Source organism: Typopeltis vanoorti, chromosome 15 (assembly GCF_054136105.1).
Source record: "Typopeltis vanoorti isolate ZY-2024b chromosome 15, IOZ_Tvanoo_1.0, whole genome shotgun sequence".
Classification (NCBI taxonomy): Eukaryota; Metazoa; Arthropoda; class Arachnida; order Uropygi; family Thelyphonidae; genus Typopeltis; species Typopeltis vanoorti.
The window spans coordinates 119,368,956-119,395,043 of NC_143563.1; the positions used below are offsets into that span (position 1 = coordinate 119,368,956).

Below are 26,088 nucleotides of genomic sequence, written 5' to 3' on the forward strand. Positions count from 1 at the left end.
GAACAAATCCTGAACCACACCACAACTCAACATCACTAGAGTTCAAGATCAGTACTATGAACATAAAAAGCCTGAATGGCAAAGAAATGGACCTAGCTGAGGAATTGGATAAATACCAGATCAACATAATATTATACGCGTGACTGAAAAAAAAAGACAAAAACTAGTGAAATCTTTCTGAGCAGTAAATACAAAATGTTATATTCAGGCAATGACAATGAAGGAAAAGAAGGAGTAGCTATAGTATTCAACACTAAATGGGTGTTGCTACAAGCCAAGGAACAGAGGGTGGGGAGCAGGAGATATTTAGGCAGTTGAGCTTGGCAGGTGCAAAAAGAATGATTATTATGGGAGATTTTAACTATAGCAGTAGAAGTTGGGAAGAGGAAAATGCATGTAGTAATAAGGGAATGGAATTTCTAGAATTCTTGAGGGATACATGTCAGGCAACATGTAATAGAGGGAACAAGAGGTTCAAGAGTTTTGGATTTGTTATAGCATCAGAAGAGCTGATAATAACTGAGATGACATCTCTCCCCCAGTTGGAGAGAGTAACCATGTGGTTTTGACTTGGAAGATGAATACACATGTAGGAGTATCAAAGAAAAAAGAACATATGTGGAATTATAAGGCAAGTGATTATAATAGTCTTAGATATCAACTTGAGGCAGTTCCATGGGGGTGCATAATTGGAAGGCCAGGATATCATTAGTGCTTGGGAAATTGTGAAGGAATATTTATTAACAGCAATAGTAAGCTGTATTCCATAAGTGAAGAAGAGGAGGACACAATTTGGCATAAAGTGGATGACAAACAATATCAAACAGGAATTGCAGGTGAAAAAGAGGTTATGGGAGAGGGGTGGAGATCAAATGCATGAAGAATATGACTTAGACCATGAAAGTGACTAGTATGGTAAGGGATTCGCCGAATTTCTCCATAGTGCTTGTCTAGTGATGGGTGATGTATGAGAGTAGATCTCCTGTTGAACAGCTTTTTTGGAATCCGTACTGGTGGTCGCTTAATAGATGGGTACCTTCAAGGTAGATTAGGATTTGAGAGTTGATGATTTTCTCCATTACTTTAGATAGGACTGAAGTTAGTGAGATAGTGCGGTAGTTAGATGGCAGTGATTTGTCACCCTTTTTAGGAATGGGTTGAATATAGGCTAGTTTCCAGGTTTTGGGATATATACCGGAGTAAGAGAGTGTGTACAGGTGACATAGGATAGGGGTTAGTTCAGATGCACAGACCTTCAGAATAATTGGAGGAATTCCGTCTGGGCCAGGAGACTTTTTTTGTGTCTAATTTAGACAACAGGTTCATGATGTCTTTTTGGCAAAAGTATATAGGGAGCATTGTATATTGGACAGTTGGAATGACTGGAGGGCATTTGCCATTGTCAGTTATGTGTGCAATGGAGGCCAAGTGTGATGCCAGGAGGTTAGCTTTTTCTATGGGTGGTGTAGCAAATGAGCCATCTGGGTATGTTAGAAGTGGGAATAGTGTAGGGCAAAAGTTACAGCCAATTGCCTTGGTATTTTGGCAAGGGACCAAAAGGCATGGTTTCTGTTTGGACAGGCTGCAAGCTTCCTGCTTTCTACCTGTTCAAAATCTGTTTTGGAAATATTGATAGTTTTCTTGCATTTGTTTCGGGCTTCAGTGTAAGCATTGAATGAGGATGGGGTTCTTGATTTAAGCCAGTTGTGGTATGCCTGATTTTTCATTTGTACTGCCTTGGCACATTTTTTGGAAAACCAGGGTTTAGTTAGGGGACGGCAGGTCTGAGTAGTGTGGGGAATATATGCTTTCATGCCAGCAAGGATCACTTTGGTGATGCGTTTGGCGCATGTGTCTGGACTGGAAGACCGGAAACAATAGTCTAACCATGGGAATGAAGCATAGTAGTCTCGGAGACTGTCCCATTTGGCACTGTTATAATGCCAAACTACTCTTGTGTGGGAGTAACTGTGTAGGCGTTGTTGCATGGGGGAAGAGATAAGCACTAAGTTGTGGTCCAGGGGACTTACTACATTCACTGCATATTTGGAGGGGTCATTAGTAAGGAAGTGATCTAGGGTATTTGGGGAGTGGTTTGGATTATCTGATATTCTGGACGGTTTTTGAACAATTTGCATGAGGTCATTAGTGACCGCAAATGTTTCAGCATCTCTGCCTGCGGGATCTGTATGACTGGAAGAGGAAAGCCAATTGGTGTTATGGATGTTGAAATCACCAGGAGGATGATTTCGCTGTTTGGGGAGTGGGACTGGAGAAAATCAACTTTTAAGGAGAGGAAATGAAAGAGCTCCGAGTGTTTGGTGGTGTTAGGAGAGTGATAGAGACAGCAGATGAATTTGACTGAGTGGGGGAGGGATATCTTCAGCCAAAGAAGGTCGAAGTCGGGCGATTCCAAGCTAGTTGTTCTCTGGCAGGGTATGTCAGAGCGGATATATGCACAGACACCACCCTTGGGTCGAAAGGAGTTAAATAGTGTATAGTTAGGAAGGTTGAGATGAATATTGCTGCGGGGAGGTGAGATTTGAGTTTCGGTTAGAAAGAATAGGTGGGGTTTGGTGGACTGCAGGTGGTGGTGGATGCTGTTGAGGTTAGAGTTGAGGCCACGGATGTTGGTGAAGTGGATATGCAAGGTTCTGTAAGGCATGGATGGATTTGACCCCAAGGGTCCTGCATGTTTCCTATGCAGTGCCTGCATGCTGGTGTTCTTGGTGGCTACTGGTGTCATTTGGTTTTTGTACTAGTTTTGATTGTTTGTAGTCTATTACCCAACTTTTGTATCCATTTTGGTGTTTTTCTTCTAGTTTTTGGATTTTCCGTCTTTGTTCTCTCTGGGCAAAGGCTAAATCAGGTCGAGTACGTATGAGCAACTGGGGGCAAGTGTCCTTTTGCCTATTGTTTATCGCTGTTATAAGTTTAGTTGTATTTATTGGCGAGTCACAGGTCACTTTCACGAGACGTGGATAGTTTGTTCCGTCCTTTCTTTTGTTTATGGGTCCGATACGATGGCATCTGACGATGTTTCTGGGATTGAAATTGCATTCTCCTGCAAGTTTGCCGATGTCTTCTTTTAGGGATTTACCATTTTCTGTCAGAAAGTTCAGGATAACAGCATTGAGTTTTCTATTTTGCCTTGAGCAACTCATGTACCAATGATGTGATTAGTTCACGAAGTTCATTAGCAGGCACGCCGCACTTGCGGTTGGGTGCTGATCGTTGAGCGTCTTAAGCGTAGTTTCCAACTTTCCGATTTTGGAGGAGAAGGTATCGATCACGATATTAAGCTACTGCTTGAGGTTTGTGACTCTTTTGCCTAGGTTTAGTATCTGTTTTACAGAAGTAGGGCTGGTTTAGATTGGTGAAAAGCTTGTGCGCCGATTCATTTATTTTCGCACAAGAAATATGTAGCCAGTTGCAGCAGAAATCACACAATATACCTTTTTTCCTTTCTTTGACTTCTGTTTCACAGCTGCGGTACTTCTTAACGTCATTCGGTTTGTTGTTGATCGGCGACGCTACGCTGATGGGACTTGAGGTAGTCTTCCATTGTTGGCTTTTGTTGCCGCCATCTTTATTTCGGATCGTAGGCATAGCACTTTCACCTGGCTGTTTTGTAGTTGTAAAATATAGCAGATTTAATGGACTATGGGTACTTATGAGTTGTGCTGTAGTAGTCAGCTGCTTGGTACCTTCTGTTACTTTTCCGTTTTGTGCTTATTTTGTACAAAAAACACTTGCAATTACGATAAAATGCGGGAGCACAAATTTAACGTTGATTATTCTTTGGCGCCAGCTATACATCCTATATATGCAGATGATATTATTATTCTTGCAGAATCTAAAGAACAATTGGAATGAAGAATGCCAAACTTTTGGAATGAAAATCAACTAAGCAAAACTAAAACAATAAAAATAGGAAGAGATGAGGAAAAAATTTCAGTACTTCTAAAATCATATGCTTGAACAAGTAAAGCAGTTTGCATATCTTGGCAGTCTTATTACTCGCAACCTAAACAACAGAAAAAACAGTAGAATGCAAACTTAAAGGATGGTCTAATATGAAGAAATTAAACAAAAAATGGGGAAAAAAAGCATTTCAAAAAGCATCAAAGTAAAATTTTATAAAACCATTATTATACCTACAGCAACGTATGGAGCCAAGACTTGGACACACAGAAAGAAATACAGAAAATTAAGAAAAATAATTAAGACTCATTTGTCAGAACACAAATCAAATGAGCAAGTCAAACATGAATTAAACTATGGTGAAGATATCATAACTATAATTCTTAAACAGCAATTATGATGGTTTGGACACCTCTAGAAAATGTCCTTTGAAAGATTACCAAATATAGTCTTGAATGGAATCATTGGAATAAGACGATCATGAGGTAGAGCAAAAAGAACTTGGATACAGTCATTGAGAAAGAGAGAGGTGGAATCACGGAAGGTAAAGCTCTGCCAGTGAACCTTGTTTAAGAACAATAAGGTCCATTTGTATTTAAGCAGTGGAAGTTTTCTGCAAGCGTTCCTTTTAAAGTGTTCCATTTAATGTATTCATTGTCTTTATACTCCCCACACTTGCAATCAATACATTCCAATCACTTGCTACTCTACATGCAAAACACATACTCTTCCCCTTTGCACAAATTTTCCTTATACAACTCCCAAGGATGACCTCTCCCTTGTCTCCACCAATTGAAAAATCTCATCTATATTTATCTGGTAATAATCTCTTACCCACTTATATGCCTCAGTCATGTCACACACCTTCTCACTAGACTTTGCAATTTGTATTCCCTCAGTCTGTCTTCATACTGAATGTTCCAGAAACTAGAAACCACCTTAGTTAATTGTGTCTGAACCCTTGCTGACATGTCTTCATTCTTTTGAAAATCCAGTAACCAATTCTCTGCACAGTAATTCATTTACAGTCTGATCAAATCCTTATATAATGGAATCATAAATCTAACTTCTACAAGTCAATCTTCTGCACATCATTTCTATAATTATACTGTGCTGTCTTAACAGTTTTAGCAGAATGTCCCAAAATTTCACATTCCTATCCACATCACCCCGAGATTCCTCATATTTACGCCTCCTCCAAGTAAAAGATATACCCAACAATTTTATACTTTGTCTCCTGAATTTTAAAACATTACACTTTGCTTCACTGAATTTGCAGCTCACTCATTTGCCACTTCACCTAGTCTGTTCAGCTTCTCGTACAAGGCTATAATATTATAGTCCATTCTGCTCCTCATACCGTTTTCTGACTTTGTATCATCTGCAAATGACTGTATATCACTAAGCCCTTCCCGGTATCATTTACATACAAATTAAAATGCAAGTCCTAAAGCAGACTACTGGGGCACACCGCTCCTCCATACACAACATACTGATAAGATATTATCAGTATGTTGTGTATGGAGATATCAGATAGCCAATCTCCAACCATTTGTTCCTATTTAATTACAAGTTTGTCATGTGGCAATCTATCAAAAGCTTTTGCAAAATATTAACATACCACTTTGTTTGCATCTCCCTAGTCCACTGCATTTGTTGCCTTGTTATAATAAGTAAAAAATTATCTTCCTATAATAAATCCATGATATCTGTCAAAGAGAATGCAGCTGTTGTCAGCTCATTTCTGAATCCTGTACCTTGCTTAGCCTCTCTAAAATCTTGACTGCAAATAATATGCAATGTGCATATTTGTTGAAAATTGATCTTTCTAATATTTGATATGATATAATTTTTAATAGTTTATATTTTAATTTACAATGTGTGTTTTTCATTTTTAGATTTGATGACTTACGACACAAGTAAACACCTGATTTTAAAATATACTGATTTGAAGGACAACTACATCACACATTCCTTGGCTAGGTAAGTTTGGGAAAAGTTTGTGTTTGTTCTCCATCATTTGAAATATTAACTGTCTGATTATTTTTCTCATACTCTTATTTATATTTTGTTCCTTTACAAAAGGGTTACTTATGTTCAAAACTGTTCAATAATTTAAACATGAAAGCAAGCATAATCCGAATGCTGATATCCATCTAAGCCTGACTTATGCATTTTTTTATTTATTTATTTTTATTTTTTGTAGATAATTTCTACTTGGATGTTGTTCATCTAAACTATTATTTACAATATAGGAAGAATTACAAAAACTGGAGCAAATGGAAAGAGATATGAGTCTAGTAGCATAGATTGGAGGTGGCTGACGGACAGACACCAGAGATTAGTATATGGCGGAGTGGAATCAAGGAGAATAATGGTGAACAATGGAGTACTTCAGGGTTTGGTACTAGGACCATTACTCTTTAATTTGTATAACAAGGACATATGGGAAAATTTAAGAGGGAATATTCAGGTGTTTGCTGGTGATGTAGATATCGTGCAGGATGATTTAAATAAATTGGCATTGTGGGCAATTGGAACAAATTGATGGTTTGTGTAAATATCTCCCAGTACGTGTGGGTTTTCTATAAACCGAGAATGATAAGGAACCTTCTGGAAGATGTGTGATCAGTGTGTCCAGGAAGGGCAGGTGGTCATTGGCTTCTAGTTCCATTGTAAAGTGGATTTTAGGGTGGTGGCTATTTAGATGCACTAAATATGTATTCAGTGTGTCTGGGCCATGTGGCCAAATAGCAAATACATAATCAACATAGCATAGCCAGAAACTAGGTTTGAGAGAGGCTGTGTTGATAGCTAAGATATTTCAAGATATTCTATGTACAAGTTGGCTAAGGGGGGGGGGGGTTCCCATAGCTGTCCCATCTAATTGTTTGTATATTTTCCCTTTCCATGTAAAATAACCTGCCTGTACTGTGAATTTAAATAGCTGAAATATATCAGGGGGAAAGTGTGAATTTAGTAAGTTAAGTGTTTCAGTTAATGGTACATTCGTGAATAATGAGGTGATATCAAAACTCACCATTAAGTCTGAACTATTTAAGGTGTAGTTTTCTAAAATACTTTTTAGGTGGGTAGAATTTTTAACAAAAGAGGGAGAATTGTTTGTGCAAGTGACTAGTAGTTTGGCTAAATATGTAGGACTGTTTATACTATCTACAATAGGGTGTCAAGTGTACCTTGTTTGTGAATTTTTGGAGCTCCATATATCCTGGGTGTTTTAATGTGAAAGGGTTTGAGTTTGTTGACTGTTTCTTTTGGCCAGGAAGTGACTTTGTTCAATAACTTGCACACCTTATTCTTTTGTGAGTTGGTGGGATCTTGATCTATAATTTGATATGTTGATTGGTCTTGGAGAAGTGCGTGCATTTTACTTTCATATTCTGTTGTATCCATCACTACAGTTGCATTTCCTTTGTCTGATTTGGTTATGGTAATGTGGTTATTATTGCATAGCTCTTTTAGAGCCATTATTTCTTTATATCTGATATTTTTTTTTGGGAGGCTTAGAATGGATTAGGATATTGGCCACGTCTAACCGAACATTATTGGCTATTGCTGGAGGTAGGTCGTATATATCCCGTGTTCAATGGAAGCCATTATTTCAGCTTTTGGTACTTCTTTAGGAGTAATGACAAAATTGGGTCCCCGCCTTAACGCACTCGTGGCTTCTTTGGTTAAGGTTACTGATGATAAGTTCACCACGATGCCATCTTGTTGTAATTGTGGCCGCTGCGTAGCATTGCATTGCTGGATGATTTCAAATTTCTTCTGGTGACAGTTTTTAACTTTCGCGAATTCTTTGTTGGCTGTAGAGTCAGAGATGCTATCCAGGATATCCCATAGCTCCGGGTTCAAAATGTTAGTTAGTATATCTTGTAGTGCACTGATGGAAGAATTTATTTTTGAAAGTTCTCGGCGAGTAGCATTTAACTATTCCCGTAATAGTGATAAACTTGCTTGTTTATAAATACGTTGGGCTTTGGACGAGTGAAACTTGTTCTTAATTTTTATACAGTTTGGTATTGGATTGGTATCTTGGCACCATTTTAAGAAGGCTAACCTGTTCAGTTGCCGTTCAGTTCAATGACTGCCTGCCCTTCCTGGACATACTGATCACATGTCTTCCAGAAGGTTCCTTATTATACTCGGTTTATAGAAAACCCACACGTCCAGGGAGATATTTACACAAACAATCACACTATCATCCTTCTCAACAATATGGTATCTTAAAAACACTAACCCATAGAGCTAGATCAATTTGTTCCAATGACATTGCTCTCACTGCTGAACTTTCTCACCTGCATCACATCTTCCTGACCAATGGCTATAACCCCTATAAGATAGATAAAATACTAAATGCCCCCCCCCCTCCGCTTCTACCACAGAAGACTACAACAAAACTATCACCATCCCATACATTAAAGGCACATCTGAAAAGATATCTAGGGTGCTTAGCAAACACCAACTACGCACCGTATTTAAACCTTATGTGAAATTGGCAACTCTCATCCATTCACCTAAGGACAGATTCACTCCTTTATCACATCCAGGAGTCTATGAAATGCCCTGTTCATGTCATCGAGCTTACTATGGACAGACAGGAAGAACTGTGGACATTGCCTCAGTGAACACAAAAAATATATCCGCAACTTTCGATGTGGCAAGTCGGGTCTGGCAGACCATGCTTTGGATACTCCTGCACACAGGATCAATTAGAAAAAAACAAAGGTACTGCACAGAAGCGTCTACAAGTCAGAGAAGTTGTTCCTGGAATCAATAGAAACCTTAAAACCAAATTAATTTTTTTTCCCCCAAAACTTTAGACTACTATTTTTCAAAACTTTAAAAGACTGCTATTTGGACTAGTATTTTTCAAAACTTCGAACTACTGTTTTTTTTTAATTTTTATTTTTATTTTTATTTTTTTTTTTAACTTAGATGGCGCTTAATTAGGACTTTAGTTTTCTGTTGCACACTGCAATTACTTATACTTGTTCCACTGTTACACCAGATTGTGGTTGTCTTGCTATTTTAACAAAATTTGTTTGTGTGGTCTGAAGATGCTGGATATAATACCAGCTAAATATTAGCTTTTAAGTTAATAAATAGTTATTTTTTTATCAATCTGTGTTTGCATCAATACCGTTAAAATCCAATTCAACATGTGTGACGAACACATAAGCCTTTCCACAAGGTATTCCATCTCCTCATGATGCCTTTTTACTGGATAGCTGTTGCAGTGCCCACCTCACCTCTCTCTCCAGTGGTACTGGCTCCTGTGTATAATCCTGCTCTTAAAATTTCTCAGTAACTTTGGAGTCCTTTCTGTAAAGCACTTCTGTATACTCTTTCTATCTTTCTTTGATGTCTGCAGCTTCTATAAGATATCCTTTGTGTTTACTTTTCAGTACTGTCACCTTGGCACCAAACCTGTTAGTTCTCTGATATTTTTGAAAAGATCTCTTGTTTTGGTATTCTATTTTTTGGCATTCCTGGTTGAAGTATTTTTCCTTGTCTCTTCTGGCTTGTCGTTGAAACTCTATTCCAATGCCATACTTCCTGCAAATTTCCTGTGGCCTTCATTTTCCTCCTTTCCTGAGCAGTTTTGATTGCATCTTCTGAAAGCCACTTAAACTACTTCTTCTTACAAACTGTTGAAATATTCTTTTTTGCTTCTGTTTTAATTATATCTTTAATCTCTTCCCATGGTTCATCAGTTCTATTTCACAAAAATTGAGTGTGTTGAATCTGCTCTGTATACTAATATGGTATTCAACATTCAGCTGGTATGTTTCCAAGATCATATCTGATCGACATTTGTGTTGTTTTCAGTTTCCGTAATTTCACATGTATCTTAGCCACTAATAACTCGTGGTCTGTTCCATAGTCTGCACCTGGAAAAGTCTTGACGGACTTTTCTGTAGTGAGTTGTATATTTTTTACAGAGCTCTTGTGGGTACTACCTGAAATGTGAGAAGAGATTGGAAGGTAGAATTATCTGAACAGGAGCATTCTCATATTTTTCAATAAGTGAGTATTGTTTTTCCAGAGATTTTTTTGTGAGAAATAAAACAAGATTGCTTTTAATTAACATTGATATTAATGAAATTATGAGTAACCTATTGAAGAAAAGCTTGGATATTACAATTTAGGATTTTAAAATTTCATATTCTGTGTGGCATAAATTCATATGGAATAAGAGAGAAATTAGTCGGAACACTAAATTAGCTGTATACAAGACAGTGTTCAAACCAGTTTTAACTTATGGATCTGAGAACTGGGTCAGAAGTAAAACACTTGACCAAAGACTAGAGACCACAGATATGAGAATCCTGAGAAAGATTAGCAGCGTGAACAGATGGCATCAATGGCAATAACATATTAAAAATGAGGATATTAGGAAAGAACTTGACATTGTCAGCATCCAGGAATGCATTAGCAGATCTAATCTCAGGTGGTATGGTCATTTAAACAGAATGGGCGAGGAAAGATTGGCAAAACAAGTGCTCTCTGCCAGGTTGGCAGGAAAACGACCCAGAGGAAAACCAAGATATAGGTGGATTGATACGGTACAGTGCCTTAGACGACAGAAATATAAGATCTGATAATATTGGAGTCTTGACAAGTAACAGACTGATCTGGAGGAAAATTGTAGATAGAAAATTAATAATGATGTAATTTTTTTTCATGTAGTACTATCATATCCTGTACACCCCTTTAGGGTACATGGCAGGAATTTGATGATGATGATGATATTCTATGTCCCAGTGATTCATCCAGTGCAGTGTATGTACTGCAAATCATCTGTAAGCTGTATATTGAATTTGCAGTCATCTGCAGAAAGTCTCTCACACACATACATATATACACAATATAGGGTGAAGGAAGCAGATGGAAAAATTGAGCTTTATGGAACAAGTCTCCATTCCTTCTGATATGTTTTCTTTCTTTCCTTCTTCCACCAGATGCACTTAACCATCATTCTAATGCTTAATGCATCCAGTCAGAAAGCTGCAACCCATTTGCAGAAATCAGACCATATTATTATTATTGTTATCATTATTATCGTCCTCTGAGGTCTGGGAGTTAGGGACTCATCAAGGGAGCTATACATCACCGAAAGCATCTGTTATACCTTATGTTCATTCACACTTCATGCACTCACTACTTCAAGATGCACACTATTCCACTGACTTCCTGCTCTGTGAGAGAAAAATCTAGATCTTAAACCCTTTCTTAACCACGCACAAACTTAACTATCATGGATGTTCCTGTGTTGTCTTCTACCTTCCATATAATAAAAATGTTCATCAGATGATATTTCTGCAACACTCATTCAATAGGTTATTAACCTTTATCATATCCATTTCTGTATTTGGTATCGAAGTAATATTTCAGAATAACTGTGTAGTGATTGCATAGGTGTTTTGCTGTAAATATTCCCAGAATCAAGCTCAACCTGGAGGAGGAAAAAAACAACTTCCTTCCTTTTCTAGACACCGCCAGCCTGGAACCTTGGTTTTCTCAGTTTATAGAAAACCCACCCATACAGGCAGACACATTCACTCCCCCCCACAACAATATGGAGTCATCAAGACACTACACAACAGGGCTAAACTTATCTGTTCCAATGAAATGCCCTATCCACAGAACTAAACCACATTCTCGACACTTTCTTAGCTTCACAACAAGGATTACTCTAAAGTCATCACCATTCCCTATATCCGAGGCACCTCGGAAAAAATTTCAAAAATCCTAAAAAAACATGACTTAGTTATTTACATGCAAAGTTATTTTTAAAATCATCATTCTCATATCATTATTATTATTATTATTATTATCTGAGACCTCCAAGTAGTCAAGGACTCATCGAGGGAGGCTATAAATCACCTAAACCAGTTGCCATACCTTCCCTTAAATTCATTCACGGTAGATGCACTCACTACACCTAAAGGCAAACTATTCCACTCACTCATTGACTGCTCTGTGAAAGAAAAACCTAGCTATTACTCCTTTCTTGACTGTGAACAAACTGAACTTCCACGGATACCCCCCACCGTGTTCTCTCACCACCTTCCATAGAACGAAAAATTTCATCAGACGATATCCTATAACACCCATTCAAAAGTTTATAGAACTCTATCATATCACCCATCTTTCTCCACACCAAAGTCATCCCATTAGTTATCGGTGCACTTGGTGCAACTTCAAAGAAACTATCCAACTATATACAGCAATTAAGCATCACTGAAGTGACCCAATATGATCTACAAAAAACAGCATAACTGGGAACAGTCCATATATTACGACGCCATCTGACAGACTATTCTTAGATTCTTGGGTAGAATTTGAATTGTTCTGTATCACCATTCAAATTGTTGTTTAAATGATATCTTGTTTTGACTGTGTATCAATTATAATAATAAAGTTATATTGACAAATCTGATGTTTTGAAAACAAAGCAATGATTCTTGTTTTACTCACACCATAACCATAAAATATTTACAGCAAAACACATATGCAATCACTACACAGTTATTCTGAAATATTACTTCGATACCAAATACAGAAATGGATATGATAAAGGTTAATAACCTATTGAATGAGTGTTGCAGAAATATCATCTGATGAACATTTTTATTATATGGAAGGTAGAAGACAACACAGGAACATCCATGATAGTTAAGTTTGTGCGTGGTTAAGAAAGGGTTTAAGATCTAGATTTTTCTCTCACAGAGCAGGAAGTCAGTGGAATAGTGTGCATCTTGAAGTAGTGAGTGCATGAAGTGTGAATGAACATAAGGTAAGGTATAACAGATGCTTTCGGTGATGTATAGCTCCCTCGATGAGTCCCTAACTCCCAGACCTCAGAGGACAATAATAATGATAACAATAATAATAATATGGTCTGATTTCTGCAAATGGGTTGCAGCTTTCTGACTGGATGCATTAAGCATTAGAATGATGGTTAAGTGCATCATGGTTGGTTTTTGTGGGGCAGAGTTTAAGGCTTTCTCTTCAAAAGTCTCCATATAAAGGTTGGCCAAGGGTTGGGAGAGTGGAGAACCCATGGCTGTCCCCCTCTATTTTTTTGTAGAATTTTCCTTGCCAAACAAAATAACCTGAGTTCATTGTGAACCGAAGTAGGGCTGTGATATCAGGAGGAAATTTAGCTTGAATTAACTCTAAGGATTCTTTGAGTGGGACATTTGTGAATAGGGAGGAGACATCAAAACTGACCATTGCGTCAGTGTGTTTGAGTGTAAGGTTTTCTATGATGGCTTTGAAGTTGGCTGAGTTTTTTATGTGTGAAGGTGTGTTGCCAGTATAGTGTGAGAGGGCTTTGGCCAAATGTTTAGCTAGTTTGTATGTGGGGGAATCAATGCCATCCACTGAGACATAATGGCACATTTTCTTTGTGTATTTTTGGGAGTCCATATATACTGGGGGGGGGGGGTATGGAGTTAAACAGGTTTAATTTGTTAGTGACTTCTACAGGCCAAGAAGTGACCTTCTTAAGGAGCCTGTTAAGTTTTCTAATTTGTGAGTTGGTGGGATTGTACTCGATAGGGAGGTAAGTTTCCTTATTGGGCATGTTGGTTTTTGGTGGTTTTGCTTTGGTCAGAACACAAGCCACATCCAGTCTAATATTGTTGGCAACGTGGTTTGGAAGGTGTCGTATCCTGCGTTCAATTTGCATCATGATGTTTTCAGCAGGTATTCTTCTGAGCGCAATAGCGAAATTGTGGCCACGTGAGAGAGCGTTGAATGCAGGTTTCATACTAATTGACGAAAGGTTGACTACCGTGTCGGTAGGAAGTTGTGGTTTGGAGTTAGAGTCCAAATTTTCCAATGACAATGCCCTAACCACTGGGCTGTTTACCCAGACAATGTTGCTTTGTAAGACAACAAGAAAAATTGTTGATGAGGGGAGAAAATTCCAAGAAAAATGGGAATTGAATTACTCCTGCACTGAAACAAAGGACAAAATTGTGTGCATGATTTGTAACAAAACAATTAGTATCACCAAAGAATATAATATAAAAAGGCACTATGATAAATTTCACAAAGAACAATATTCATGTAATATTGTACATTGACATTTATTCCCAAAAATATTGACATTTATTCCTCAAAATGTAGACATTTTTACCCAAAAAATAGAAGTACACCCAATTCTCCTTTACATGGTGGATTGGTTCCAGAAAAATTCGTGTAAATGAAAACCATGTAAAAAAGGATACAGTTCATATGTAAAAATATAAGAACGGTTCCAGATGTGAAAAGCCGATACAAAAAATAAGCTATTTTCAAACAAAACATATATATATATATATGCTTCTCTTAAATAAAATAGTGTGTCACTAATAAAACAGGGAAATTTGAAAAGGTCCAAATACACCTGTGCATATGGTTATTAGTTAAATTTTATTCACTTTCTGACAGTGGCTGCATTCTTCTGTGTGAGACTGGAATTAAATCACTTCCATCACTTGAAACACTTTGGCCTTCCTGTTCATACTGCAATGGCGAAATAGTTTCTTCAATAAAAGGAACTAAATTAGCACTATAATTCGGAATTCCAATAATTCCGAAAGTTGATTTTTTTTTACCACGAACTCTGTAATTAATCATTGAAATCCTGTTTTGACTAGATCTTTGAATAATTCTTCATAATGCACCATACATCACTTCAATTCACGTTTAAACTGTTCAGCTCGTTCAGTATTTGGATCATGTGTAAGAAAATGCCTTTGCAATTTTACTAGCCATTTTGATGCCCTTCTTTAATTAATCCTGTAGTTTTTTGTTTTAATGTTGGGTCCATATATGAGAGGTTGGCTGGTCAACCTATAGTACTTTAGTACCATATATAGGTAGTGGGATGGGAAAGGAGAAACTTGTCGACATTCGATTTAAAAGCCTGTATATTGTATTCCTTGGGAAATACATCAGGGGAAGACTGTTCCACATTACAGCAGTAGCAGGGATGAAGGAGGAAGAAAAGAAACTTGTTCTGTAGGTTTCATGGTGTACTGCGAAAGGATGTTGGGCAGTGGCTGTATATGTTCCAATGGGCTTAGTACAGAGTGGGGGAATTATTGATGCTGTTTCAGATGAACATTTTCCATTGAAATATTTATAGAATATATAAATTGCAGAGACTAAACGTCTATGTGAAAGTGGGGGAGTGAGTTGGTAAGAGATGGATCATTTATCAGTCTAATTGCTCTCCTCTGTATTGAGTCAAGCATTTTGAGGGAGCTTTTAGGAGCCCCACTCCAAATGTGAGAACAGTATTCAATAGCTGGGCAAACATTTATGATTTGTATAAGGTTAACAACTGTTTTGAGGTGAAGTAACGTCTTGAGCGAAAGAGAAAGCCTAGTTTTTTGGAAACTGACGATGTAAAAGTTGTGATGTATTTATGTCAGGAGAGGCCTGATGTTAAGGTCTCAGAAGTCCCAGAAGAGAGATTTCATCTTGTCTGGGAATTTGAGTGTTATCAAAAATAATACTGGGGGGGGGGGATGGTTCTTTTTTGTGGGAAATAAGATAGAACTGAGTTTTACTAGCATTGAAGTTGACAAGGTTATCTGAGCCACATCAGAGGATGGTTTGGAGGTCTAAATTAAGTGAGGTTGTGGTTGATGTTCTGTGGGTTGAAGTGAGTTGTGTAGGGTAAGGTTTATCAAATGAAAAGGAGGAGTGCAATGTGCTGTCATCTGCAAAACTGTGTATTGGGTTGGAGGTCAGAGAAGGTCGTGAGAAAACTGAACCTAGCAGTACACCAGCATTAGTTCGATGGTGGGAGGATAGGGAACCATCTACCATCATACATAGTGTGTGTCCAGACAGAAAGCTGGCAATCCATTTGCAGAAGTCCTGAGACAGTCCAAATGATGGAAGTTTGCTGCAATCCAAAACAGAAAATTTCTCCCTCATATCAATAACTGTCAGTAAAATTATCATAATCTAGTCCAATTTATCCAGAATGTATTGAAATGTTCTTTTTATGTAGTAAGTTTTGAAGGTAGCGATTATGTCCCTGGTCTAGTGGCTGTATTAAGGATGCTGTATTAGGTGGCAGAAAACAAAATTCCACATTCGGGTGTTCTAAACAGAGTGGACAGGAACATTGTCTATAATCAATAAAGTCCAGATTTTTTCCCATCAAATAGCGTGTAACTTCTCGAACAAAACATTGATGGAACCAGTCATTAAATATTTCTTTTGTAACCCAGCCTTTTTTATTTGCCTTCAAGTGGACTGATAACGTGTTAAAATCCACAGCTTTCATAGCCTGTGGTCTTAGGGATCGATTAGTGAGTAATGGTTTTAATATACGATCTCCTGAAGCATTGCTGCAAAATAATAGAATCACACGATCCTTATATGCTTTAAAGCCACCAACACTTTTTTGTAATTTTGCCATATAAGTTCTACTTGGCATTTATCTATATTCTGTAGCATAGAGTAATCCCTGATATTTAAAATCGAGGGGGGGGGGATTCCCCAAAAATTCAAGTTTAAGTACATATGTACCATATTAAGAAATGATAATTATAATAGAATTACCCTTTAACAGAACTGAATTCAAACAGAAATTTTAAAAATAAGCACCATTTGAACTGTGTTAAATCAAAAAATATACAATGTAAATATAGAATTGCTTTTGTTTTCTAAACCGTGTTATTTCGAAATTGTGTGAAAAAAAAGCTGTGTAAAAAGAGAATTGGGTGTATTTTATTTCAACACCAACACAAAAAGTTTCAAACTAATAGGAGGCTCTGTAAATTTTTGCGATGGTTATTAACGAGACTTTATACATTTTTAGACTATAAATATATTTTAATTTCAGTTTAATTTGGGTTAGATGCTATATATTGTAAATATTAATATAATAAAAATATTCATTAATTTTTGAGTTGTCACAATCCTTATACTATTATTTTATTTCTTATAATGACCTACAATAAATTAAATTTTCATTATTAATTTTCCAGTTTATTAATTCTCATTCTTTCACTTGAGATACACTTATATGGCAATAGGCTCATGGTCCAATTGAATTTGACTCTCCTGCCCTAATGTATTAGTATGTCTATGGCATTGTAATTTTTTTTTTGCTTTTAATGGTATTATTGTGGAGGATCTTGTGAATTGTATTTTTTTGTTGCAGCCATTTTTTATAAAGGATGAAAATTATTAGCCAAATACCAGCAGGTATTTGGCTAATAATTTCATATTCCTTCTTCAGTATCTGCTCATCAGAGCAAATTATTGAGGATCTATATTTGAGAGTGCTTAGTATCCCTAGTTTTGTGTTGGATGGTGGTGTATATGTATTTGCATTGTGTGTAGGTTTACCCTCACCTGACTTACTATAAGCAATGTAATTTCATAGCACATAAGGTCAATCTTTAAATTAAGCTGAAATTGAATCTTTCCAGACAAATGAATAGATTAGTCTTTCTAAAATACTGCCAGAATAATAATGTCATCCCTAACTTTTTTAAATTGAAACTGCTTTAACCCTTTACCAGCCAAGACGTCTATAGACGTCAAGGTTATCATGGATGCAAAGTGCATATCAAAATTATAATACCATTGATATTACATTGAAATATATGATGGATACGAAGTGTATGAGGATGCGTATTTTATCCATAATAGCCGGTTAGGTGGGTAATTCACCAGAGGCTCTCCACACATACATCATATGCATTGGTTTTGCCCTTTTACATGAACACATTAGTACTACTTGCATTCTACAAAGTAGAATGCAAGTAGTATTGCTTGATAAAATTCCCCATTGACACTATACAACTGTAGCATTTTAAATAGATTTTCTCTTGGCGCCTTGTTTTCTGTCTTTTCCAGATCTACAAAACTTAAATACTGACCTTTGTTATATTTCCATGATTTCTCAACAATTTGTTATAAAATAAAAATCTGATCCTGACAGCCTCTATTTGGCCAGCTTGTTCTTCACCAAGCTTTTTTTCCACAATCCTTCTCGACTGTTTCTAAAGTATACTTGGATAAATCTTACTAGGAACACACAGTAGAGTAATACCTCTGTAATTCTCACATTCAGTTTTACTTCCCTTTTTGTATATGGGTACTATGAAGACTCTACACCAATCATCTGGAATCGTCCCTCTGTCCAGGCCTTCTGGACTATGCATTGCGGCCACTGTAAGACTTTTATACCTCCATACTTGAGCATTTCTAGTGAAATATCATCTACACTAGTTGCCATTCCACATTTCATGCTTTTTGTGGCTTTTTCTACTTCAAGTATGAATATGTATCCCTGATTGCATGCCTAGTCAGTGTTTTTTACCACTGTACTGTCACTGATTGTTTCATTTAGCAATTTTTCCAAGTAATTACTCCATACTTCAAGGATGCCTTTTTCTCCAGTTTTCATGTTACCTTTATCATCTCTAATTCCTTTTATAGCACTCTTTCCTCCATTTCAGCAACTTTCATAATATCTTACCACCTTCTTGATATTTATTTTCTATATTTTTACCAGTCTTCCTATGACTTTTATTTATCTAGTTTTACAGTGTTTAATTTTTTTACATTTGTCTCTGTATTTGTCAAGAACTTTTGATATGCTTTCTTCTTTTCCTTCACTGCCTCGTTAGCTTCCTGTGTCCACCATCGAGTTCTGATTTTTCTATCCTTGCAGACAACCTCACCATGCCTCTCTGGCTGAATCAAAAAATGTTTTCTTCTGGGCTTGCCAATGAATTGCCAAGGTTTGGTTCCTGTTCTCAAACTCTTTCATTTTTTTTTTCAATAATGTTTGTGTATTTTAGTCCACAGTTTACATCTGAGAGCTGCTCAACTTTTATTCACTTTAAAACTTTCTTACATGTTCTTCTTTTTGTTACAAAATTCAATTTTAAACTGCTAAAAACTAAATGGCGATCAATTTCAAATTTTCTGTAAACTCTAGTGTCCTGCACCAGGGAGAAAACATCACTATCAACAATGACATAGTCAATGAGACTCCTTATTCCTTGCCTCTTCTCTTCATGTGTATTTGTGCACATTTTTATGTTAGAATATTGTGTTAGTAATAACCAATCCATTTCCTGAGCAGAAATCCAGCAGGTATTTGCCATTTTTATTAGTAAATTTATTTTAATCCTTTATCCAAGTGTGAGCAAACGAAGTTTGTGCCTGAAAATATCTTTAGGACTGGGGTAAGGTAGTACAACACCGGGCAACTCGTAGCAAAGATGGACCAAGCTAACATCACTCCTATCTCAGTATCTCCCATAACGCAAAACACATCTCTTTGCAGATATGTGTAATGTTATGCATTAAGGGAAGGGCCAATGCCTAGACTAGTTTCGGCCTTTATTGAGGTCTCTTCAGTGGGAGCCAGGCCCAGAAGTGGAGATACCAGGCAGAAGCAATGGCAAGGTCATCTTAACCTATAGGAGTTGCCAAAAGGTGTGCCACCTTTTTATTAAATTACTCTGGATTTAGAGAAAGATGTTGAAAGTTTATTTTTCACTTGGTTAGACTATAATAAATTTAGTTTAATCCTTTATCCTTTTTTTTTTAAACTTTCAACATTAATATTAGCTTTACTCTTTCCTCCAAATTTTCCCCAAAAATTTTTAATGTCTTGCTATCATTTCCCACTCTGCTCAGATCCCCAACAAGGACCAACTTTTCATTGTGTCAGTTGCTTTCTGTAAAGCCTCAGAAAATTACTCCAGTTCTACCCATTTCCCCATTCTGATATTTGCCCACATCACTCTACTTGAAATTGCCTACCATTCAAGAAGATTAGCCATGTATTTAGTGTTGAATACTGTGGCTACTCCTTCTTTTCCTTGATTGTCATTGCCTGAATATAACATTTTGCATTTATTGCCCAGAAAGATCTCACCAGTTTTTGTCTTTTTTGTTTTAGTCACCCTTATTGTGTTGATCCGGTACTTATCCAGTTCCTTAGCTAGCTCCATTTCTTTGTTGTTTAGACTTCCTAAAATCCACGAACAGAGTGTGCCATTATACGCAATTATTAATGCCATTGATTCATCCACATACAAATTAGCCAAATATTTAGCTTATTTTTGCTCCCACCCACAATAGGTTATTTGCAAACCTATAGTACCTTTTATAGTGTGGGTGGACTAAGAATATTTTATTTTAAATAAATTTTCTATGTTTTTTAAAATTTTATTTATTTCATATAGTCTGGAAACCCTGCATTTTTAAGCCACTTTATGCCACTGTAATAAGCAAGTGGGTGGTATCACACTGGCCTATGAAATTCATCTCCCACCTAAAGACAATTACAAACATTCATGCCTATGGTGGAATTCAAAACCCACAGCCTGTTGGTTGGAGAATGAGTATGCTAACCACCTTGCCAACAAAAGTTCTTCTGTAATATACTGGTAGGCACTCCTTCACATTTAAAAAAAAAAAAACTCAACCCACTTATATAATAAGCTCATACTTCAACACACTCGCATAACTTAGTATCACCACCAGAGGTGGTGATACTAAGGTGGAAGTAACATTATGCATTTCTGCAAGGAGATGTGCTTTGCATTATGGGAGATACTAAGGCAAGTGATGAGAACTTATACCACCTTTACCACGAGTTGCCCCAGTCCTGAAAATACTTAAGGCACAAACTTTGTTTGCTTACACTTGGATAAAGGATTAAACCAAATATATAATTGGTAGCATAGCTAGGTGAAAAACCGTCCATCCACTATCTCTAATCTAGAGGATTTTAATAATGAGGTGTTGACACCTTTTGGCAATGGTATATGGTGATATATAAATATATATTTAGTTTAATCCTTTATCCAAGTGTAAGCAATCAAAGTTTGCACCTGAAGTATCTTCAGGACTGGGGCAATTCATGACAAAGGTGGACTGAGTTCTCATCACTTTCATCTCATCACAGTGGAAAAAAACTTCCAACATCTTTCTCTAATCCAGAGTAATTTAATAATAAGGTGTGACACCTCTTGACAACTGGCATATGGAAATATGAGTTCTGCATTGCTTCTGGCTCCCACTGATGAGACCTCAATAAAGGTCAAAACCAGTCTGGGTAGTGGCCCTTCCCTTAATGCATAGCATCATACATATCTGCAAGGAGATGTGATTTGCATTATGGGAGATACTAAGGCAAGTGATGAGAACTTATACCACCTTTATCATGAGTTGCCCCAGTCCTGAAAATATTTCAGGCACAAACTTTGTTTGCTTATGCTTGGATAAAGGATTAAACCAAATATATAAAGGATAGCAAAAGTTCAGTATGAGCTAGAGTTACCACTAGTCCCATTTTTCCCGGGAAAGCATTGTTTTTTTTATAAAAATGTCCCAAGTTAATAACAAAAGTCCTGCTTTTTTTTTAAGTATCCTTCAGGAAAAAATGAATAAACAGATTTTATCTTGTTTTTAATACCAATTTCTATTACGACATTGATAATAATAAATTTTATTTATTTTTTATTTATAATAATAATCATTAGTATTATAAATAATATAACTAACTAATAGTAACTAATGGCGATGTTCTTTTTTCCCATGCTTCTGTTATAACAGTATCTTACTTGATCAATACTTTGTGTGTTATAATTTTTATCGTTTTCTACCCCTATAATGCCGAAACATAAGTGCAGTATTAATGATTATATTAGAAGAGAATTTCCTTTCATTAAAGGTGCAGATGAAAATGTGGAATGTACTTTATGTAACTGTAAATTTTGCATTTCGCATGGTGGTCGGTCAGACGTAGTCAACCACGTGAAAAAACATAAAGCTGCTGGTCGAAGTAAGGCTTCTAACTGCCATATAGGTAATTTATTAATTGTGAAAACCAAGAGTAAAAGGGAAAAAGGGTTATCGCTGGCAGCACAGGAAGCAACCTGTGCTGCCAGTGATAACAACCTGCGTAACACACAGCGGTGGATAACCACACCTTTAACTCCATGGACTACACAACAACCATCATGAAAAAAATTTTCAACGATAAATTCAGGTTTTCCCAAACAAAGTGCAAGGCAATAATAACCAATGTTATTGCACCATTAGTGACAAAGCAGATTGAGGAAGAGCTAAAAGAAGTTAGTTTTATATCAGTACTAATTGATTCATCGAACCACTTTGACATGAAATTAGTGCCTCTGGTCATTCAATACTATCATCCAGAAAAAGACGTGAAGGTGAATGTGTTGGAGTTAGTTAATTTAAGTGGTGAAACATCAGAACTTTTATTTCCTTATGTGTTGGAAGTGTTACAGAAGTTAGATCTCCTGAAAAAGGTCATTGCTATATTAGCAGATAATACAAATACAAACTTTGATGGAAAGAAGAGAAAGGGAAAGGATAATCTACTTCAAAATGCAAGAAAACACTGTGAACAATTTAATTGGAATTGGTTGCCCTGCACATGTGATACATAATGTGTAGACTGCTTCAGATTGCTTACCTATCAATCGTCAGTTAATAATTAACAAGATTTACCAACATTTCCACATATATTGTGTACAAGTCGAAGAACTTAAATGATTTTGTGAATTCACAAACACAGAGTATAAAACTGCTTTGGATAGCAGCAAGACAAGATGGCTCTCTCTTTTGCCTGCAATCCAGAGGGGTATTGACATGTTCCTTTCATTGAAGTCATATTGATATGTTTATAGCAGTATTTAATTTAAAGTGCAACAACATGAGAGAATGGGTGTGCAAGAGGAGCAGGGAAACAGGGAGACTCAGGTGGGCAGTGGTACACAGTGTGAGAAAGGTGGATGCTCCAAGAGGAGGTGAGAGCATGTGTAGGCAGGAAAGGAATGGGATGACCATGGATCAAGAGGAAACAGTTGGAATTGAAAAGGGTTCTAAAATGAAGAAGCAGAAAGGGAAATGGTCCCAGTCAAGCATGGAGAGATCACATCGAGTGAGTGGTATCAGTGTAACTAGCTGTAGATCCAGAAATGAGCTCTTGTGTTTGTATACAAATGCTAGAAGTATAAGAAACAAGGCAGATGAAATGGTTGCACTAATTGCGTCTGTTCACTCAAAGATTGTCGGAATAAGTGAGACATGGTTGGAAGAGGATGACATCCTGACAGGAATAGAGATGGAAGGGTATCATGTTTTTCGTGAGGATAGAAAGGGTAAAAAGGGAGGGTGAGTGCTATTGATGATAGAGAAAGAGTTATGTCCATACAAAGTAGAGATGCAAGACGGAAATAGTGCCAGTGGTTTTGAGGCAGTATGGTGTGAGATAGAGGTGAATGGAATCAAATACTTGGTGGGATATTGTTATAGACCAGGTAATGTGGATGGTGGTGATAGTGTAATGTATAGTCAAATTAGCCAAGCAAATAAGAAAAGGGTGATCATTATGGGTGATTTTAATTATGGCAATATGGACTGGAATGATGAGATAGCAACTGGAAGTAAAGAAATTGAGTTTCTTGCGTTTTTGAGGGCTAACTACCTCAGTATGTAACAGAGGGCACACGAGGATTAAGGATCTTGGATTTAGTCATCTCATCAGAGGATGTAATTATAAATGAGGTGTCAAATCATCCACTAATTGGTGAGAGTGACCATGAGGTGATTATCTGGTTGGTTGCCAGCACTGCGAGGACCCCTGTGAGAAAAGGGTATATGTGGAACTACAAGGGGATGATCATGAAGAGCTCAGGAGACAGCTTGCAGGTGTAGCTTGGAATGAGGAGTTTGCTGGAAAAGAGATAATGCAGCTTGGGGATTTTCAAAAACTATCTAGTAGATGCAATATCTAAATGTATTCCAAGGGTAGGAAGGTTAAATAAGGTAGGTGTGAGATGGCTGAATAAAGAGATTAAGCATGCGATACAGAGAAAAAGGGAATTGTGGAGGCAGCATAAGAGAAGTGGAAATAACCAATTTCATGAGGTCTACAAAGACCAGTCAAGGAGGATGACTTGGTTGGTGAGGGAAGCTAAAGAGAGGTATGAACAGCAGTTAGCTAATGAAACCAAAAAGAATCCTACGGAGTTCTTTTGATATGTAGCCAGCAAAAGAAAGAATGATTATGGAAGGATGACATTGATTGGAGAAAATGGTATAAAGACAGCTGTTGCAGAATGTGTGGTGGAGATAATTAATGAGCAGTTCATAAAGATCTTTCAATCTTGTGAATGTGACTTCATGGAGAGATTGAGAGCAGTTGATGATGGGGAGGAGAGACTGACTGTAAGTGAGCAAGACGTGTTTGGGGATTGAGTAAACTAGATGTAAATAAGGCTGTGGGAATTGATAATATATCACCGCGTATTCTGAAGGAATGTGCCAGGGAGTTGACACCTGTGAGTTCAATGTTGCAAAATGTAAGGTTTTAAAATTTGGAAAACAAAGATGGGATGCATAATTTATGCTTGGTGAGAATATATTGTTGGAGGTAGAGGAAATAAGAGATCTGTGGGTGATAGTGGATAAGGATCTGAAATTTAGGGGACACATCGCCAAAATTGTGAAGTCAACACAAAGGCTTCTGGGAATGATGTGGAGGACACTGACATGTAGAAGTAAGGAGATTCTTGTTCCGTTGTATAAGGCTTTGATTAGGCCACACACGGACTGTTGTGCCCAGATTTGGTCACTGGGTTTTCAGAAGGATGAAGAGATGTTGGAAAGGGTCCAAAGGCGACTGACTAAGGTAGTTTCTGACCTCTGGAATGTCAAGTATGAGGAAAGATTGAGAAGATGTAATTTGCAGAATCTGGTGGACAGGATGAGGAGTGGAGATATGATAGAGACCTACAAGTTGGTCTCTTGTAGAACTTCTCCACCACTAATAGGATCAGTGGTGGAGAAGTTCTACAGAGAATAGTGGGACATCAGGGGAGAACCAGAGGTCATCCCTGGAAACTGTATAAAGAGGGAGTGAGAGGCAGGTTTTTTTCATGCAGAGTTGTGAATGATCATAATGCCTTGCCTGAGAGTGTGGTGTCTGCAAGGAGTTTGAGTGTGTTTAAGACACAGTATGATGAGATGTGTGTGTGAAAAAAGGACCTCCAGATGAGTCTTTGACTCCATGAGGTCTTGTGGTAATAATAATAATAATAATAATCATCATCATCAAATTCCTGCTATGTGCCCTCAAGGGGTGTACAGGATATGATAGTACTACATGAAAAATTTACATCATTATTAATTTCCTATCTACAATTTTCCTCCAAATCAGTCTGTTACTTGTCAAGACTCCAACATTATCAGATCTTATATTTCTATCGTCTAAGGCACTTTGTACCGTATCAATCCACCTATATCTTGGTCTTCCTCTGGGTCGTTTTGCTGCCAACCTGGCAGAGAACACTTGTTTTGCTAATCTTTCCTCGCCCATTCTGTTTAAGTGACCATACCACCTGAGATATTAGCTCTGCTAATGCATTCCTGGATGCTGACAATGTCAAGCTCTCTCCTAATATCCTCGTTTTTTAATATGATATTGCCATTGATGCCATCTGTTCACGCCTATAATCTTTCTCAGGACTCTCATATCTGTGGTCTCTAGTCTGTGGTCAAGTGTTTTACTTCTGTTTGTGGTCAAGTGTTTTACTTCTGTCTGTGGTCAAGTGTTTTACTTCTGACCCAGCTCTCAGATCCATAAGTTAAAACTGGTTTGAACACTGTCTTGTATACAGCTAATTTAGTGTTCCAACTAATTTCTCTCTTATTCCATATGAGTTTATTCAATTGACTTCCAACCATACCAGCTTTGCTGATTCTGTTGTCTATTTTTATATTTAATTTACCATCTTCACTAAATATCATGCCTAAGTAGCTGAAATGTTTTACATGTTCCACAGGTTCTCCATTCACAACACAGTTGAAATTTTCAGTGATTCTGCGTATTTTCATTGTCTTTGTCTTTTTATTGCTGACCTTCATACCATATCTATTACAACAGCTATTCAATTTAGTCAGAGAATCTTGCAGACTTGTAGCGGATTTATTTAGAAGTATAACATCATCTGCATAAAGCAAAGAGCTGACATTAACATCTCCAATTTTGATATCATGTTTAATACTACTTTCCTTCATAATGTGATCCATATAGATAATGAATAACAGAGGGGATAATGT

The 26,088-nt window shown here is 37.1% G+C and overlaps 1 protein-coding gene across 3 annotated transcripts in view; it reads left to right on the plus strand.

Moving 5' to 3' along the window:
• Ucp4A (Uncoupling protein 4A) overlaps positions 1-26,088 on the plus strand; it is a 224,870-nt gene that overhangs the window by 141,979 nt on the left and 56,803 nt on the right. For all 3 annotated transcript variants that reach the window (XM_090405849.1, XM_090405848.1, XM_090405850.1), the window contains exon 7: positions 5,823-5,907. In XM_090405849.1, the coding sequence (XP_090261975.1) occupies positions 5,823-5,907 (85 nt within the window). The remainder of the gene's footprint in view (positions 1-5,822; positions 5,908-26,088) is intronic.